The sequence below is a fragment of the Coregonus clupeaformis genome, chromosome 20 (genome assembly GCF_020615455.1).
Source record: "Coregonus clupeaformis isolate EN_2021a chromosome 20, ASM2061545v1, whole genome shotgun sequence".
Lineage (NCBI taxonomy): Eukaryota > Metazoa > Chordata > Actinopteri > Salmoniformes > Salmonidae > Coregonus > Coregonus clupeaformis.
Genome location: NC_059211.1, coordinates 22,096,567 through 22,116,566, shown reverse-complemented (window position 1 = coordinate 22,116,566; position 20,000 = coordinate 22,096,567). Strand labels below are relative to the sequence as shown.

The 20,000-nt window shown below is 49.2% G+C and overlaps 1 protein-coding gene across 1 annotated transcript in view; it reads left to right on the top strand.

Moving 5' to 3' along the window:
- Window positions 1–20,000, top strand: part of LOC121534115 (anosmin-1-like) — a 159,929-nt gene that overhangs the window by 93,965 nt on the left and 45,964 nt on the right. Inside the window, exons 3-6 of the mRNA XM_041840590.1 lie at window positions 4,970–5,032; window positions 10,244–10,451; window positions 12,385–12,569; window positions 15,904–16,033. Coding sequence (XP_041696524.1) covers window positions 4,970–5,032; window positions 10,244–10,451; window positions 12,385–12,569; window positions 15,904–16,033 — 586 coding nt within the window. The remainder of the gene's footprint in view (window positions 1–4,969; window positions 5,033–10,243; window positions 10,452–12,384; window positions 12,570–15,903; window positions 16,034–20,000) is intronic.

Below are 20,000 nucleotides of genomic sequence, written 5' to 3'. Positions count from 1 at the left end.
GACCGTCTCTTTATAGATATTACACATTAAAGACATGCTCAGGAACTTTGGCGACTACTAAGTCTTTTAAATCTCCCGCTTTGGGCTGGATGTGTCAATGAGTACGGTTACATGCACACAATAATGCGATTTTTGTGGATAGTTTCATTAAACCGTTTACATGCTTTGCAAGAATAATGATTTCCCTAATAATCCTGTTTACATGGACACAGCTGAAATCAGGCTACCTGATGGCACTCGGATGAATGCGGAAAATCAATCAAAATAAACATACTACCACAGCAATCATGCTATTTTTGGGAAGCATATTTGATTCTGAGTTCGGACATATACATTTTGTATGTGAAAATGACTTCTAAGACGCATACATTCAGTTGTTCCAAACTCACTTCACTCATTCTAAGTAGCTCAGCGCTCAGTAGTTCAGTATCTCAGTAGCTCAGCGCTCAGTAGTTCAGTAGCTCAGCGCTCAGTAGTTCAGTATCTCAGTAGCTCAGCGCTCAGTAGTTCAGTATCTCAGTAGCTCAGCGCTCAGTAGTTCAGTATCTCAGTAGCTCAGCGCTCAGTAGCTCAGTATCTCAGTAGCTCAGCGCTCAGTAGTTCAGTATCTCAGTAGCTCAGCGCTCAGTAGTTCAGTATCTCAGTAGCTCAGCGCTCAGTAGTTCAGTATCTCAGTAGCTCAGCGCTCAGTAGATCAGTATCTCAGTAGCTCAGCGCTCAGTAGTTCAGTATCTCAGTAGCTCAGCGCTCAGTTGTTCAGTATCTCAGTAGATCAGTATCTCAGTAGCTCAGTAGCTCAGCGCTCAGTATCTCAGTAGATCAGTGCTCAGTAGTTCAGTATCTCAGTAGTTCAGTGCTCAGTAGTTCAGTATCTCAGTAGTTCAGTATCTCAGTAGCTCAGCGCTCAGTAGTTCAGTATCTCAGTAGTTCAGTAGCTCAGCGCTCAGTAGTTCAGTATCTCAGTATCTCAGTATCTCAGTAGTTCAGTATCTCAGTAGCTCAGCGCTCAGTAGTTCAGTATCTCAGTAGCTCAGCGCTCAGTAGTTCAGTAACTCAGTAGATCAGTATTTCAGTAGATCAGTATCTCAGTAGATCAGTATCTCAGTAGCTCAGCGCTCAGTAGATCAGTATTTCAGTAGATCAGCGCTCAGTAGTTCAGTATCTCAGTAGCTCAGCGCTCAGTAGTTCAGTTTCTCAGTAGTTCAGTATCTCAGTAGCTCAGCGCTCAGTATTTCAGTATCTCAGTAGTTCAGTAGCTCAGCGCTCAGTAGTTCAGTATCTCAGTATCTCAGTAGTTCAGTATCTCAGTAGCTCACCGCTCAGTAGATCAGTATCTCAGTATCTCAGTAGTTCAGTAGCTCAGCGGTCAGTAGCTCAGTATCTCAGTATCTCAGTAGATCAGTAGATCAGTATCTCAGTAGATCAGTATCTCAGTAGATCAGTATCTCAGTAGCTCAGCGCTCAGTAGATCAGTATCTCAGTAGATCAGCGCTCAGTAGTTCAGTATCTCAGTAGCTCAGCACTCAGTAGTTCAGTATCTCAGTAGTTCAGTATCTCAGTAGCTCAGCGCTCAGTAGTTCAGTATCTCAGTAGCTCATCGCTCAGTAGTTCAGTATCTCAGTAGCTCAGCGCTCAGTAGTTCAGTATCTCAGTAGATCAGTGCTCAGTATCTCAGCGCTCAGTAGCTCATCGCTCAGTAGTTCAGTATCTCAGTAGTTCAGTATCTCAGTAGCTCAGCGCTCAGTAGTTCAGTAGCTCAGTAGTTCAGTATCTCAGGAGCTCTGTAGCTCAGTAGCTCAGTAGCTCAGTAGTTCAGTAGCTCAGTAGTTCAGTAGCTCAGCGCTCAGTAGCCCACGCTCAGTAGCTCAGTAGTTCAGTAGCCCACGCTCAGTAGCTCAGTAGTTCAGTAGCCCACGCTCAGTAGCTCAGTAGCTCAGTATCTCAGTAGCTCAGCGCTCAGTAGCTCAGTAGCTCAGTATCTCAGTAGCTCAGTAGTTCAGTAGTTCAGTAGTTCAGTAGCTCAGCGATCAGTAGCTCAGTAGTTCAGTAGCCCACGCTCAGTAGCTCAGTAGCTCAGTATCTCAGTAGCTCAGCGCTCGGTATCTCAGCGCTCAGTAGTTCAGTATCTCAGTAGCTCAGTAGCTCTGTAGTTCAGTAGTAGGTCAGTAGTTCAACAGGTCAGCAGCTCAACAGGTCAGTAGATCAGTAGCTCAGTAGATCAGTAGCTCAGTAGTAGCGTAGTAGTTCAGTGGTTCAGTAGCTCAGTAGTTCAGTAGTAGCGTACTAGTTCAGTGGTTCAGTAGTTCACTAGCTCAGTAGTTCAGTGGTTCAGTAGCTCAGTAGTTCAGTAGCTCAGTAGTTCAGTGGTTCAGTCGCTCAGTAGTTCAGTAGCTCAGTAATTCAGTGGTTCAGTAGCTCAGTAGCTCAGTAGTTCAGTAGCTCAGTAGTTCAGTGGTTCAGTAGCTCAGTAGTTCAGTAGCTCAGTAGTTCAGTAGCGCAGTAGCTCAGTAGCTCAGTAGTTCAGTTGCTCAGTAGTAGCTCAGTAGTTTAGTAGCTCAGTAGTTCAGTAGCTCAGTAGCTCAGTAGCTCAGTAGTTCAGTGGTTCAGTAGTTCAGTAGTTCAGTTGCTCAGTAGTAGGTCAGTAGTTCAGTAGCTCAGTAGCTCAGTGGTTCAGTAGTTCAGTAGCTCAGTAGTTCAGTAGTTCAGTAGTTCAGTAGCTCAGTAGTTCAGTAGCGCAGTAGCTCAGTAGCTCAGTAGTTCAGTTGCTCAGTAGTAGCTCAGTAGCTCAGTAGCTCAGTAGTTCAGTAGCTCAGTAGCTCAGTAGCTCAGTAGTTCAGTGGTTCAGTAGTTCAGTTGCTCAGTAGTAGGTCAGTAGTTCAGTAGTTCAGTAGTAGCTCTGTGGTTCAGTAGCTCAGTTGCTCAGTAGTTCAGTAGCTCAGTTGCTCAGTAGCTCAGTAGCTCAGTAGTTTAGTTGATCAGTAGTTCAGTAGCTCAGTTGCTCAGTAGCTCAGTAGTTTAGTTGCTCAGTAGTTCAGTAGCTCAGTAGTTCAGTAGTTCAGTAGCTCAGTTGCTTAGTGTGAATGGATTCACAGCCAAGGCCTCTATAGGCATGTTACAGGATTAGATAAGATAAGAACCTGTTACCTATAACCCTGTGATGTCATCTGCACACAGACAGGAGCCTGCCCAACCATAACTGTCAGCAGCTGACGTGTTTACAGGGTGCCATCCACATTTGTAAGCTTGCAGGGCAGAGCCCTGCTGTGCTGCTGGCTGGGTGGTCACATGCACAATGAAACACACATGCACATGTGCACAATCAACTTGCTCTCATAGTCTCACGTCAGAATTAGACGTTCGTCCATGTTTTGTTGTTGTTGCAAACATCACATTTCGAAGTGTTTAAGTTTAAGTTTAGGCATTAACTCCAAATTGTTAAGGTAAGGGTTAAGGTAAGGGTTAAGGTAAGGGTTAAGGTAAGGGTTAAGGTAAGGGTTAAGGTTTGGGATAGGGTAAGGGTTAAGGTAAGGGTTAAGGTAAGGGTTAAGGTAAGGGTTAAGGTTTGGGATAGGGTAAGGGTTAAGGTAAGGGTTAAGGTAAGGGTTAAGGTTTGGGATAGGCTCAAAACAAAAATCACAAAAACAACTTTATATTGCTGGATTTGAACTTGCAACCTTTAGAATCTGAGGCAGAAGCTTACGGCCATCCACCATCCCAGTCCACAACACCCTAGAAAAACCCAAACCTACTTGAAGGTAACAGCGCTCACTGTTGCCCCTAGTGGCCGGTTTCCACCACGTCATCTCCCGATGTCCTCAGACATAGATGGACGTCGAATACTGACTTGTATCACGGGTGACCTGGCTGTGCACAATAACAGTCTGCTCTAACATGTACACGCACACACTACACGCACACACAAACACACACGCACACACAAACACTACACGCACACACAAACACACACGCACACACACGCACACACAAACACACACGCCCGATTACAAACACACACACTCCCGATTACAAACACACACGCTCGATTACAAACACACACGCCCGAAAACAAACACACACGCCCGATTACAAACACACTTGCCCGATTACAAACACACACTCCCGATTACAAACACACACGCCCGAATACAAACACACACTCGCGATTACAAACACACACTCCCGATTACAAACACACTTGCCCGAATACAAACACACACGCCCGAATACAAACACACACTCGCGATTACAAACACACACTCCCGATTACAAACACACTTGCCCGATTACAAACACACACGCCCGAATACAAACACACACTCGCGATTACAAACACACACTCCCGATTACAAACACACTTGCCCGATTACAAACACACACGCCCGAATACAAACACACTTGCCCGATTACAAACACACACTCCCGATTACAACACACTTGCCCGATTACAACACACTTGCCCGAATACAAACACACTTGCCCGAATACAAACACACACGCCCGATTACAAACACACTTGCCCGAATACAAACACACACGCCCGATTACAAACACACTTGCCCGAATACAAACACACACGCCCGATTACAAACACACTTGCCCGAATACAAACACATACGCCCGAATACACACACACTTGCCCGAATACACACACACACACACACAAACACTGTTCCTCCTGCTAGCTGGTGGTGGGAATGTTTACGTGTGCTGCTCTGTTCAGATCCCTCTGTGCTTTCCTACATGTCTGCTGTCTGCTGCTCTGTGGATGTGGCAGCGTGTGGAGTGTGTGTGGCGTGTCACCAGCCTTGGCGTGTTCTCTACATCATGCACACGTCTGTTTACTGACTAACTGGCTGACTGGTTTTCCCTGTCACATTCCCGTGACCTGTCTGTCTGTCTGACTGTTGTGTTGCTGTGTTGCCGTGTTGCTGTGCTCCCTGCCCTACTCTGTCTGTTTGTTTGTTTGCAGTGCCTACAGCCATGCAATGAACTGTGGGAGACCAGAAAAGCCCTGTCTCAGAAACTGTGTGAGGTAAGCAACTTCCTCTCCCTTTACTGTGGTAGATCTGTTCATGTACCCCCAATAAGATGTGCCCCCAAAAGAGGTGTAAAATTGAGCTTAGTGAGTCCATATTTCATGTCCCCTTCAAGACCAAGGCCTAGAAACTGATTGGTTTGGACAGTTCGTCCCGTCCATTAGACAACCTGAAGCTCAAAAAGTCAAAAGTCATATCTGTTAGTGTTTACCTGACAGAGAAAAGAGCTCTCACCAAATAGGAGTTTCAAATACCAGACATAATTGTTGCTCCTTCAGCCCCTCCACCTAGCCAGACTACTGTCCCTGTCTGCTCCTTCAGCCCCTCCACCCAGCCAGACTACTGTCCCTGTCTGCTCCTTCCAGCCCCTCCACCCAGCCAGACTACTGTCCCTGTCTGCTCCTTTCAGCCCCTCCACCCAGCCAGACTACTGTCCCTGTCTGCTCCTTCCAGCCCCTCCACCCAGCCAGACTACTGTCCCTGTCTGCTCCTTCAGCCCCTCCACCTAGCCAGACTACTGTCCCTGTCTGCTCCTTCAGCCCCTCCACCCAGCCAGACTACTGTCCCTGTCTGCTCCTTCCAGCCCCTCCACCCAGCCAGACTACTGTCCCTGTCTGCTCCTTTCAGCCCCTCCACCCAGCCAGACTACTGTCCCTGTCTGCTCCTTCCAGCCCCTCCACCCAGCCAGACTACTGTCCCTGTCTGCTCCTTTCAGCCCCTCCACCATGCCAGACTACTGTCCCTGTCTGCTCCTTTCAGCCCCTCCACCATGCCAGACTACTGTCCCTGTCTGCTCCTTTCAGCCCCTCCACCCAGCCAGACTACTGTTCCTGTCTGCTCCTTCAGCCCCTCCTCCCCCTCTCACAGCCAGCCTCCTCTCTCTCCTCACAGCTAGCCTCCTCCCCCCCTCACAGCTAGCCTCCTCTCTCTGCTCACAGCCAGCATCCTCCCCCTCTCACAGCCAGCATCCTCCCCCCTCTCACAGCCAGCATCTTCCCCCCTCTCACAGCCAGCATCCTCCCCCCTCTCACAGCCAGCCAGCCTCCTCCCCCTCTCACAGCCAGCATCCTCCCCCCTCTCACAGCCAGCATCCTCCCCCCTCTCACAGCCAGCATCCTCTCCCTTCACTCCTCGCAGCTTCCTCCTCTCTCTCCTCATAGCCAGACTCCTCTCTCCTCATAGCCAGACTCCTCTGTGTGTATGTCTGTGTGTGTGTGTGTGTGTGTGTGTGTGTGTGTGTGTGTGTGTGTGTGTGTGTGTGTGTGTGTGTGTGTGTGTGTGTGTGTGTGTGTGTGTGTGTGTGTGTGTACGTGTGTGTGTGTGTGTATGTGTGTGTGTGCGTGTGTTAGTGAGTTATAGCCATTGCCAATAGGTGTGTGTTTGTGTGTATATAATGCCATACACAGAGGTCTGCCAAGGTGCTGGTGGTTCTTCATGTTTGTGTGTTGCCAGTTTTCCCTGTAGGGTTTGTCTTTGTGTTTATACCGACTATGGCAGAGACTAGCCATGGTGCTGAAGGAGTTAGTGACTGTCTTTTTCTGTGAGTGTATTCTGTGTTCTGTGTGTGTCTGCGTGTGTCTGTGTGTGTCTGCGTGTGTCTGTGTGTGTCTGTGTGTTTGCATGCATGCTTGAGTTGAATCTTAACCCATTGCCAGTGTTCCATCCTGTAGGTGTGTTTGTGTTTACATGGCCATAATCAGAGCCTATCCAGTGCCATGGTGGTTTTGGAGACAGTAAGAGACGAGACAGACAGACAGCACCACACCAATATCAACAGTCTGTCTGTCTTTTTGTCTGTCTCGTTTAGAAATAGTCTTGTTATGGTTCCCTCAGGGTGTGGACTGGATAGATGCCTTCAATACTCTGTCACTCTCTTTCTCTGTCTGCACTTGGCCTTTACGACCTCTCTGTCACTCTCTTTTTCTGTCTCCACTTGACCTTTACGACCTCTCTGTCACTCTCTTTCTCTGTCTCCACTTGGCCTTTACGACCTCTCTGTCACTCTCTTTCTCTGTCTCCACTTGGCCTTTACGACCTCTCTGTCACTCTCTTTCTCTGTCTCCACTTGGCCTTTACTCTGTCATTCTCTTTCTCTGTCTCCACTTGACCTTTACGACCTCTGTCACTCTCTTTCTCTGTCTCCACTTGGCCTTTACGACCTCTCTGTCACTCTCTTTCTCTGTCTCCACTTGACCTTTACGACCTCTGTCACTCTCTTTCTCTGTCTCCACTTGGCCTTTACTCTGTCACTCTCTTTCTCTGTCTCCACTTGGCCTTTACGACCTCTCTGTCACTCTCTTTCTCTGTCTCCACTTGGCCTTTACTCTGTCACTCTCTTTCTCTGTCTCCACTTGACCTTTACGACCTCTGTCACTCTCTTTCTCTGTCTCCACTTGGCCTTTACGACCCCTCTGTCACTCTCTTTCTCTGTCTCCACTTGGCCTTTACGACCTCTCTGTCACTCTCTTTCTCTGTCTCCACTTGGCCTTTACTCTGTCACTCTCTTTCTCTGTCTCCACTTGGCCTTTACGACCTCTCTGTCACTCTCTTTCTCTGTCTCCACTTGATCTTTACGACCTCTCTGTCACTCTCTTACTCTGTCTCTACTTGACCTTTACGACCTCTCTGTCACTCTCTTTCTCTGTCTCCACTTGACCTTTACTCTGTCACTCTCTTTCTCTGTCTCCACTTGGCCTTTACGACCTCTCTGTCACTCTCTTTCTCTGTCTCCACTTGGCCTTTACTCTGTCACTCTCTTTCTCTGCCTCCACTTGGCCTTTACGATCTCTGTCACTCTCTTTCTCTGTCTCCACTTGGCCTTTACGACCTCTGTCACTCTCTTTCTCTGTCTCCACTTGGCCTTTACGACCTCTCTGTCACTCTCTTTCTCTGTCTCCACTTGACCTTTACGACCTCCCTGTCTCTCTCTTTCTCTGTCTCCACTTGACCTTTACGACCTCTCTGTCACTCTCTTTCTCTGTCTCCACTTGACCTTTACGACCTCTCTGTCACTCTCTTTCTCTGTCTCCACTTGACCTTTACGACCTCCCTGTCACTCTCTTTCTCTGTCTCCACTTGACCTTTACGACCTCTCTGTCACTCTCTTTCTCTGTCTCCACTTGGCCTTTACTCTGTCACTCTCTTTCTCTGTCTCCACTTGACCTTTACAACCTCTGCCACTCTCTTTCTCTGTCTCCACTTGGCCTTTACGACCTCTCTGTCACTCTCTTTCTCTGTCTCCACTTGACCTTTACGACCTCTGTCACTCTCTTTCTCTGTCTCCACTTGGCCTTGACTGTCACTCTCTTTCTCTGTCTCCACTTGGCCTTTACGACCTCTCTGTCACTCTCTTTCTCTGTCTCCACTTGGCCTTTACTCTGTCACTCTCTTTCTCTGTCTCCACTTGGCCTTTACTCTGTCACTCTCTTTCTCTGTCTCCACTTGACCTTTACGACCTCTGTCACTCTCTTTCTCTGTCTCCACTTGGCCTTTACGACCCCTCTGTCACTCTCTTTCTCTGTCTCCACTTGGCCTTTCCGACTCTCTCTGTCACTCTCTTTCTCTGTCTCCACTTGGCCTTTACTCTGTCACTCTCTTTCTCTGTCTCCACTTGGCCTTTACGACCTCTCTGTCACTCTCTTTCTCTGTCTCCACTTGATCTTTACGACCTCTCTGTCACTCTCTTGCTCTGTCTCTACTTGACCTTTACGACCTCTCTGTCACTCTCTTTCTCTGTCTCCACTTGGCCTTTACGACCTCTCTGTCACTCTCTTTCTCTGTCTCCACTTGGCCTTTACGACCCCTCTGTCACTCTCTTTCTCTGTCTCCACTTGGCCTTTACGACCTCTCTGTCACTCTCTTTCTCTGTCTCCACTTGGCCTTTACTCTGTCACTCTCTTTCTCTGCCTCCACTTGGCCTTTACGACCTCTGTCACTCTCTTTCTCTGTCTCCACTTGGCCTTTACGACCTCTGTCACTCTCTTTCTCTGTCTCCACTTGGCCTTTACGACCTCTCTGTCACTCTCTTTCTCTGTCTCCACTTGACCTTTACGACCTCTCTGTCACTCTCTTTCTCTGTCTCCACTTGGCCTTTACTCTGTCACTCTCTTTCTCTGTCTCCACTTGGCCTTTACGACCTCTCTGTCACTCTCTTTCTCTGTCTCCACTTGGCCTTTACTCTGTCACTCTCTTTCTCTGTCTCCACTTGGCCTTTACGACCTCTGTCACTCTCTTTCTCTGTCTCCACTTGGCCTTTACGACCTCTCTGTCACTCTCTTTCTCTGTCTCCACTTGGCCTTTACTCTGTCACTCTCTTTCTCTGCCTCCACTTGGCCTTTACGACCTCTGTCACTCTCTTTCTCTGTCTCCACTTGGCCTTTACGACCTCTGTCACTCTCTTTCTCTGTCTCCACTTGGCCTTTACGACCTCTCTGTCACTCTCTTTCTCTGTCTCCACTTGACCTTTACGACCTCTCTGTCACTCTCTTTCTCTGTCTCCACTTGGCCTTTACTCTGTCACTCTCTTTCTCTGTCTCCACTTGGCCTTTACGACCTCTGTCACTCTCTTTCTCTGTCTCCACTTGACCTTTACGACCTCTCTGTCACTCTCTTTCTCTGTCTCCACTTGACCTTTACGACCTCCCTGTCACTCTCTTTCTCTGTCTCCACTTGACCTTTACGACCTCTCTGTCACTCTCATTCTCTGTCTCCACTTGACCTTTACGACCTCTCTGTCACTCTCTTTCTCTGTCTCCACTTGACCTTTACGACCTCTCTGTCACTCTCTTTCTTTTAGATTCCCTCTCTCCATTCAGTCTTTCTACCTCTCCCAATAAGGTATGCCTGGAGCAAATAGCCAGTAGCCTGCCTTGTCTGAAATTAACGGGACAATCTATTTAGTTAATAAGAAACCAAGCACTCTCTCTCTCTCTCTTCTTCTTTCTCTCTCCCCCAATTTTCTCTCCCTCCTCCCACTGTCCATCCCTCCACCCCTCCTCCTCCTGTCCCTCTCCATCCCTTCCTCCTCCCCCTGTCCCTCCTCCCCTCTCCATCCCTCCTCCCCCTGTCCCTCTCCATCCCTCCTCCCCTCTCCATCCCTCCTCTCCCTGTCCCTCTCCATCCCTCCTCCCCCACCCCCTCTCCACCCCTCCACCCCTCCTCTCCCTGTCCCTCTCCATCCCTCCCTCCTCCCCCTGTCCCTCCCTCAGAAGCATCATGAGTGTGTGACCAGTTGGGAGTTCTTGGTGTCTCTGAGGTCAGGGAAGCAGGGGGACTGCCCCCCTCCCCAGCGAGCCATGGGATTCGCTGCCGCCTGCGTGGAGAGCTGCTCCGCTGACAAACACTGCTCCACCTCCAAGAAGTGCTGCTCCAATGGCTGCGGACACACCTGCCAGGCTCCAGCCAATCTCTATAAAGGTACATCCCACTATATCCACATTATTTTTAATCAATAGATAGGATGTGTGTGTGTGTGTTAAGACAGAATGTGTGTGTGTGTTAAGACAGAAGGGGTGTGTGTTAAGACAGTAGGTGTGTGTGTTAAGACAGAAGGGGTGTGTTTGTGTTTAGACAGAAGTGGTGTGTGTGTGTTAAGACAGAAGGGGTGTGTGTGTGTTAAGACAGCAGGGGTGTGTGTTAAGACAGAAGGGGTGTGTTTGTGTTTAGACAGAAGTGGTGTGTGTGTGTTAAGACAGAAGTGGTGTGTTTGTGTTTAGACAGAAGTGGCGTGTGTGTGTTAAGACAGAAGGGGTGTGTGTTAAGACAGAAGGGGTGTGTGTTTGTGTGTGTTAAGACAGAAGGGGTGTGTGTTAAGACAGCAGGTGTGTGTGTTAAGACAGAAGGGGTGTGTTTGTGTTTAGACAGAAGTGGTGTGTGTGTGTTAAGACAGAAGGGGTGTGTGTGTGTTAAGACAGCAGGGGTGTGTGTTAAGACAGAAGGGGGGTGTTTGTGTTTAGACAGAAGTGGTGTGTGTGTGTTAAGACAGAAGTGGTGTGTTTGTGTTAAGACAGAAGGGGTGTGTGTGTGTTAAGACAGAAAGGGTGTGTGTTAAGACAGAAGGGGTGTGTTTGTGTTAAGACAGAAAGGGTGTGTGTTAAGACAGAAGGGGTGTGTTTGTGTTAAGACAGAAGGGGTGTGTGTTAAGACAAGAAGGCGTGTGTGTGTGTGTTAAGACAGCAGGTGTGTGTGTTAAGACAGAAGGGGTGTGTGTTAAGACAGAAGGGGTGTGTGTTAAGACAGAAGGGGTGTGTGTGTGTTAAGACAGAAGGGCTGTGTGTTAAGACAGAAGGGGTGTGTGTTAAGACAGAAGGGTTGTGTGTGTGTTAAGACAGCAGGGGTGTGTGTTAAGACAGAAGGGATGGGTGTTAAGACAGAAGGGTTGTGTGTGTGTGTTAAGACAGCAGGGGTGTGTGTTAAGACAGCAGGTGTGTGTGTTAAGACAGAAGGGGTGTGTTTGTGTTTAGACAGAAGTGGTGTGTGTGTGTTAAGACAGAAGGGGTGTGTGTGTGTTAAGACAGCAGGGGTGTGTGTTAAGACAGAAGGGGTGTGTTTGTGTTTAGACAGAAGTGGTGTGTGTGTGTTAAGACAGAAGTGGTGTGTTTGTGTTTAGACAGAAGTGGTGTGTGTGTGTTAAGACAGAAGGGGTGTGTGTTAAGACAGAAGGGGTGTGTGTTTGTGTGTGTTAAGACAGAAGGGGTGTGTGTTAAGACAGCAGGTGTGTGTGTTAAGACAGAAGGGGTGTGTTTGTGTTTAGACAGAAGTGGTGTGTGTGTGTTAAGACAGAAGGGGTGTGTGTGTGTTAAGACAGCAGGGGTGTGTGTTAAGACAGAAGGGGTGTGTTTGTGTTTAGACAGAAGTGGTGTGTGTGTGTTAAGACAGAAGTGGTGTGTTTGTGTTAAGACAGAAGGGGTGTGTGTGTGTTAAGACAGAAAGGGTGTGTGTTAAGACAGAAGGGGTGTGTTTGTGTTAAGACAGAAGGGGTGTGTGTGTGTGTGTTAAGACAGCAGGTGTGTGTGTTAAGACAGAAGGGGTGTGTGTTAAGACAGAAGGGGTGGGTGTTAAGACAGAAGGGTTGTGTGTGTGTGTTAAGACAGCAGGGGTGTGTGTTAAGACATAAGGGGTGTGTGTGTGTTAAGACAGAAGGTGTGTGTGTGTGTGTGTGTTAAGACAGAAGGGGGGTGTGTGTGTGTTAAGACAGAAGGGGTGTGTGTTAAGACAAAGGGGGGGTGTTAAGACAGAAGGGGTGTGTGTGTGTTAAGACAGCAGGGGTGTGTGTGTGTTAAGACAGAAGGGGTGTGTGTTAAGACAGAAGGGGTGTGTTCCTCATGGTCTCCTCACCTGTCCCATGCAGGCGTACCTCTGAAGCCCAGGAAGGACATGTCGTTCCTGGAGGACCAGCAGGGTCAACTGGAGGTCAGCTGGATGTCAAAATTCAATGTGACCATCGAACCGGTCCTCCACATCCTGCAGCGCAGGTGGAACCACGGAATACACCCCAGCGAGGACGACGCCTCGCCCTGGCACACCGTCGTCATGGTAACAACCCCAACCTCCGACCCCAACAAAGTGCATGAAGTGAAGCCCAAACTGGGTCTTCCAAAGATATTCAGACACTTTTGGAACGGTTTGTGTCTATGTATTACTGAAAACCAACTAATTTCAGCACTAAAGCCTTCATCAAGGTGCTAGACTGTCTAGCAGTTGAAACTGCTCTCTCACCACCCATGCCAGTCTATGGTGCTGCCAGCCTAAACTAGCATGTGTGTGTTTGTACGCCCACGTGTGTGTGTGCGTGTGTGTGTGTGTGTGTGTTTCTGTCTGTGTCTACAGTGTGTGTGTGTGTAGGCTGAGGTTAGATAAATAACCCAAGCTTTAGGAGGGACCACAGCCAGTCATGGTTTTTGCACGGTTGAGCCCTGTCTGACTAAAGGTCCTCATTATGGTATTAGATGGCTGTGTGGAGGCAGACTCCCATCAGCCTCAGTTACATCATGAGGCCTGGAAAACATGGAGGAACTTTACAAGGGAGATACTGCTGCATTGGAGGCATTCAACACACACAGTGTAGTTCAGAATAAGGAAAGCTGTCAGTGTCCATGCACTGAAAATAATTATCTCTGTACTCCAAACTCCATCAAATGGCATATTTATTTGACAAGTGATTCAACACGCTCATGCTCATACAGACACTGCATGGAAGAGAGCTGTACTGGAGTCAGTGGAAGAGAGCAGTACTGGAGTCAGTGGAAGAGAGCAGCACTGGAGTCAGTGGAAGAGAGCTGTACTGGAGTCAGTGGAAGAGAGCTGTACTGGAGTCAGTGGAAGAGAGCTGTACTGGAGTCAGTGGAAGAGAGCTGTACTGGAGTCAGTGGAAGAGAGCTGTACTGGAGTCAATGGAAGAGAGCTGTACTGGAGTCAGTGGAAGAGAGCAGTACCTGAGTCAGTGGAAGAGAGCTGTACTGGAGTCAGTGGAAGAGAGCTGTACTGAAGTCAGTGGAAGAGAGCTGTACTGGAGTCAGTGGAAGAGAGCTGTACTGGAGTCAATGGAAGAGAGCTGTACTGGAGTCAGTGGAAGAGAGCAGTACCTGAATTAGTGGAAGAGAGCTGTACTGGAGTCAGTGGAAGAGAGCTGTACTGAAGTCAGTGGAAGAGAGCTGTACTGGAGTCAGTGGAAGAGAGCTGTACTGGAGTCAGTGGAAGAGTGCTGTACAGGAGTCAGTGGAAGAGAGCTGTACTGGAGTCAGTGGAAGAGAGCCGTACTGGAGTCAGTGGAAGAGAGCAGTACTGGAGTCAGTGGAAGAGAGCAGTACTGGAGTCAGTGGAAGAGAGCTGTACTGGAGTCAGTGGAAGAGAGCTGTACTGGAGTCAGTGGAAGAGAGCTGTATTGGAGTCAGTGGAAGAAAGCAGTACTGGAGTCAGTGGAAGAGAGCAGCACTGGAGTCAGTGGAAGAGAGCTGTACTGGAATCAGTGGAAGAGAGCAGTACTGGAGTCAGTGGGAGAGAGGTGTACTGGAGTCAGTGGAAGAGAGCTGTACTAGAGTCAGTGGAAGAGAGCTGTACTGGAGTCAGTGGAAGAGAGCAGTACTGGAGTCAGTGGAAGAGAGCAGTACTGGAGTCAGTGGAAGAGAGCAGTACTGGAGTCAGTGGAAGAGAGCAGTACTGGAGTCAGTGGAAGAGAGCTGTACTGGAGTCAGTGGAAGAGAGCTGTACTGGAGTCAGTGGAAGAGAGCAGTACTGGAGTCAGTGGAAGAGAGCAGTACTGGAGTCAGTGGAAGAGAGCTGTACTGGAGTCAGTGGAAGAGAGCTGTACTGGAGTCAGTGGAAGAGAGCAGTACTGGAGTCAGTGGAAGAGAGCTGTATTGGAGTCAGTGGAAGAGAGCTGTACTGGAGTCAGTGGAAGAGAGCAGTACTGGAGTCAGTGGAAGAGAGCAGTACTGGAGTCAGTGGAAGAGAGCAGTACTGGAGTCAGTGGAAGAGTGCTGTACTGGAGTCAGTGGAAGAGAGCTGTACTGGAGTCAGTGGAAGTAGGCAGTAGGCCTACTCTATGCTCTGCTCTGTAAAAGGATACTAACTGAAACGCCATACAGTAAAGCACAGGGAGAGATTCTATGACCATGTTACTCTGCAGTAATATTACTGGCTCTATTGTATAGAATTGAACTCTATTTCAACGCCACTCTGGTATAGGAAGGCTCTTCATTGCTTCGCTTTACAGCCTGACAGATCTGGAAACAATCTCCTCCTCCATCTTTCCCATCCACCCCTCCCCTCTATCCTTCCATCCCTCCTTCCTTCCCCTCCATCCCTCCCTCCATCCCTCCATCCATCCCTCCTTCCTTCCCCTCCATCCCTCTCCTCCATCCCTCCCCTCCATCCCTCCTCTCTATCCCTCCCTCCATCCCTCCATCCATCCCTCCTTCCTTCCCCTCCATCCCTCCCCTCCATCCCTCCCTCCATCCCTCCATCCCTCTCCTCCATCCCTCCCTCCATCCCTCCATCCATCCCTCCTTCCTTCCCCTCCATCCCTCTCCTCCATCCCTCCCTCCATCCCTCCATCCATCCCTCCTTCCTTCCCCTCCATCCCTCTCCTCCATCCCTCCCCTCCATCCCTCCTCTCTATCCCTCCCTCCCCTCCATCCTTACCTCCCCTCTATCCCTCCCCTCCATCCATCCCTCCTTCCCTCCATCCATCCCCAGATTCAGTGCAGTTAAGTTCCAGGCCTCAGCCCCTTTCCCATACCCAGGCCTCGGGTCTGTCCATGGATCCCCACAGGGAGGCCCACAGGGAGGCCCACAGGGAGGCCCACATGGATCCCCACAGGGAGGCCCACAGGTCTAACACACAGCCAAACCAGCACTAATGACACATCACACTAATGTGATGAAGAATCAAGATGAACTCAACAATTCAATAATGATTCAGTGAATCACTCAGAGAAAATAACCGCTATAAGCCATGAATATGTTGTGTGTCACCAGCACCACTTGAAGAATTGAACAGTCTGGATCTCATCCATTGACTGATGGGAGGGGAAAGCCTATTTGTCAAGTAACTCAGTTACAGTCCAGGTCTAGCTGCAGGCAGAATGCCTGTCAACACTGCAGTCCTACAGAGACATCTCCCTCTCTTCATGGTCTAATGGGTTCTTATCTGACGTTGATGGAGATCTAATCCGGCATCCAGGGGCCTGTTCCAATACTTTATAAATGCATCATTCCTTCCCTGCTTTCACCTTTTCAATTGTGTTGGATCAGTGAAAGGCTTACTCCCAGGAAGGGAGTAAGGAAGGATGCATTTTAAATGTTTGAACTTGAACAGGATCTATATGGAATGATATTATCTGACCCCTGACCTCTAACCCCCCTGTAGACGATGGAGGACCGAGCGGTGCTGAAGGACATCCGTCCCCACAGGTGGTACCAGTTTAGGGTGAGCGCCGTCAACAGCCAGGGCACCCGTGGCTTCACCACCCCCAGCAAACACTTCTTCTCAACCAGAGGTAAGAGCACTACCCACCAGCCAAGGACACTGTCAGCTCTCTCTCTCTCTCTCTCTCTCTCTCTCTCTCTCTCTCTCTCTCTCTCTCTCTCTCTCTCTCTCTCTCTCTCTCTCTCTCTCCTTCTCTCTCTCTCTCTCTCTCTCTCTCTCTCTCTCTGTCTCTGTCTCTCTGTCTCTCTGTCTCTCTGTCTCTCTGTCTCTCTGTCTCTCTGTCTGTCTCTCTGTCTCTCTGTCTCTCTCTCTCTCTCTCTCTCTCTCTCTCTCTCTCTCTCTCTCTCAGGTTACCAGATAGGAGCTGTTACTGGGGTTATACAGCCTCCCAAGGTACCTTTCATCTGCTGGGCTTCCTGCACTGTGACCTCTGACCCCCTGGCATTCTTCCTGGCCCTGCTTTAATCAACATTTGATGAATATGGCTAACTGGGAGAATATATGGTGACACACAATACAGACAGGAGAAATAAGGAGGGCTCTGTCCCTGCTGAGAGGGTCTGTGTGTGGATATCTTTCAGAAAGACCCCCTGTGTACAGCAGTCAGGAACCGTCTCTGTGACTGACAGGGAAGTATAGATCTATGGGGAAACACAGTGTATTGTAATCTGAAAACACAATTATTTCACAATACCAGAGGAGCCTACTTATGAGGAGGGTAGAAAATAATGTATCTGTGTGTTTGGAGTTTGGATACTCAATACTTTAGTGACAATATAGCTCCCTCCATTCCTCAGTATGAGGTAGATTGGAGAAACACTCCAATAACAGCAGTGAAGACTTATTGGCCTTAAACCTAACATTACCCGGCCCTACTACACAGCAAGCTGCTGAGTGATGGACACGTCCGAATAGCACTAAGCCCACCAGCCAAGGACACTATCGGCCAGCCCAGCCAAGGACACTGTCGGCCAGCCCGGCCAAGGACACTGTCGGCCCACCAGCCAAGGACACTGTCGGCCCACCAGCCAAGGACACTGCTGGCCCACCAGCCAAGGACACTGTCGGCCCACCAACCAAGGACACTGTCGGCCCACCAACCAAGGACACTGTCGGCCCACCAGCCAAGGACACTGCCGGCCCACCAGCCAAGGACACTGCCGGCCCACCAGCCAAGGACACTGCCGGCCCACCAGCCAAGGACACTGTCGGCCCACCAGCCAAGGACACTGTCGGCCCACCAGCCAAGGACACTGCCGGCCCACCAGCCAAGGACACTGCCGGCCCACCAGCCAAGGACACTGTCGGCCAGCCCAGCCAAGGACACTGTCGGCCAGCCCAGCCAAGGACACTGTCGGCCAGCCCAGCCAAGCACACTGTCGGCCAGCCCAGCCAAGGACACTGTCGGCCCACCAACCAAGGACACTGTCGGCCCACCAGCCAAGGACACTGCCGGCCCACCAGCCAAGGACACTGCCGGCCCACCAGCCAAGGACACTGCCGGCCCACCAGCCAAGGACACTGCCGGCCCACCAGCCAAGGACACTGTCGGCCCACCAGCCAAGGACACTGCCGGCCCACCAGCCAAGGACACTGCCGGCCCACCAGCCAAGGACACTGTCGGCCCACCAACCAAGGACACTGTCGGCCAGCCCGGCCAAGGACACTGTCGGCCAGCCCGGCCAAGCACACTGTCGGCCAGCCCGGCCAAGGACACTGTCGGCCAGCCCGGCCAAGGACACTGTCGGCCAGCCCGGCCAAGGACACTGTCGGCCAGCCCGGCCAAGGACACTGTCGGCCAGCCCGGCCAAGGACACTGTCGGCCAGCCCTGCCAAGCACACTGCCGGCCAGCCCAGCCCAGATAGCGTATTTTTCTTTTCGCCTCATGAACTCACACCAAACACGGGTAATTACTCACATAAAGGACTTTGAATGGAGCCATTACTGGCATTGGATTCCCATTACCTCAGTCTGCTAACCATTATATTTTGGGGCTCCTTCAGAGGGAGAGTGGGCGTGGATATAACACATGCCAATCAGCACACACACATACATACGTGCACACCCACATACACATTACACACACGCATGCAGACACACGAGTGTGCACGCACGCATGCACGCAACCTCACACACACACACACAAACACACACAAACACCTCACAGCGGTCGGGCATTAGGAGCGCCCTGTCCTCCAAAACATCAAAGAGGAGATGGATTCCTCTCTGAATAAATACATGAAATAAAGTTGTTCCTGTCTGCTGACCTGGGCTGACATCTCATATTCTGTGTAGAGGACAGCCAAGAGGGACAGCCGACCTCCTCCTGGCTCGGAAACATTTGTTTACTGCAGCTGTGGAAAGGGTTTATTTCTGACAGAACAGAACATCCCTCTTTCCCGCTCTAGAACACGTAGAACATCTAACAGGCAGTGCAGGCCAGATCACACAGAGACTGAATATTGTGGGTGTGCGTGGGTGAGTGTGTGTGTGTGTGTACATTGTAACAGAATAACACTGGGATAAGCACTTTTAATAAATCATGGAAATCAGTCACAGTAGAGCTGTAACACTCATACTCTGTGACAAAGAGGTTCATCTTGACAAAACTTAGTGAAGAGAACTTGGTGAACAGAAAGAGTCTGTTGAATGATGGGTTGGCAGCGCACTACATTGCTGCCTGCCATAAGATGAGGGACAGTGTCTGACAGACCAACCAACCTGCACATGTCCTCTATATTGTTATTGATCAATGGTTATTTTGACCCTTGGTTATTGTTGTTACTGTTGTCCCATTGACAATATTGATTATTATTATTTTAATTATGTTAATAGTGTAAATATCCAAAGTAAGCTTTTGCAATATGGACAGTTGAAATCGGAAGTTTACATACACCTTATCCAAATACATTTAAACTCAGTTTTTCACAATTCCTGACAATTAATCCTAGTAAATATTCCCTGTCTTAGGTCAGTTAGGATCACCACTTTATTTTAAGAATTTGAAATGTCAGAAGAATAGTAGAGAGAATGATTTATTTCAGCTTTTATTTCTTTCATCACATTCCCAGTGGGTCAGAAGTTTACATACACTCAATTAGTATTTGGTAGCATTGCCTTTAAATTTTTTTACTTGGGTCAATGTTTCGGGTAGCCTTCCACAAGCTTCCCACAATAAGTTGGGTGAATTTTGGCCCATTCCTCCTGACAGAGCTGGTGTAACTGAGTCAGGTTTGTAGGCCTCCTTGCTCGCACACACTTTTTCAGTTCTGCCCACACATTTTCTATAGGATTGAGGTCAAGGCTTTGTGATGGCCACTCCAATACCTTGACTTTGTTGTCCTTAAGCCATTTTGCCACAACTTTGGAAGTATGCTTGGGGTCATTGTCCATTTGGAAGACCCATTTGCGACCAAGCTTTAACTTCCTGACTGATGTCTTGAGATGTTGCTTCAATATATCCACATAATTTTCCTTCCTCATGATGCCATCTATTTTGTGAAGTACACCAGTCCCTCCTGCAGCAAAGCACCCCCACAGCATGATGCTGCCACCCCCGTGCTTCACGGTTGGGATGGTGTTCTTCGGCTTGCAAGCCACCCCCTTTTTCCTCCAAACATAACGATGGTCATTATGGCCAAACAGTTATATTTTTGTTTCATCAGACCAGATTTGTCCCCATGTGCAGTTTGCAAACCGTAGTCAGGCTTTTCTATGGCGGTTTTGGAGCAGTGGCTTCTTCCTTGCTGAGCGGCCTTTCAGGTTATGTCGATGTAGGACTCGTTTTACTGTGGATATAGATACTTTTGTACCTGTTTCCTCCAGCATCTTCACAAGGTCCTTTGCTGTTGTACACCAAAGTACGTCCATCTGAGCGGTATGATGGCTGCGTGGTCCCATGGTGTTTATACTTGCGTACTATTGTTTGTACAGATGAACGTGGTACCTTCAGGCATTAGGAAATTGCTCCTAAGGATGAACCAGACTTGTGGAGGTATACAGTCTTGGCTGATGTCTTTTGATTTTCTCATGATGT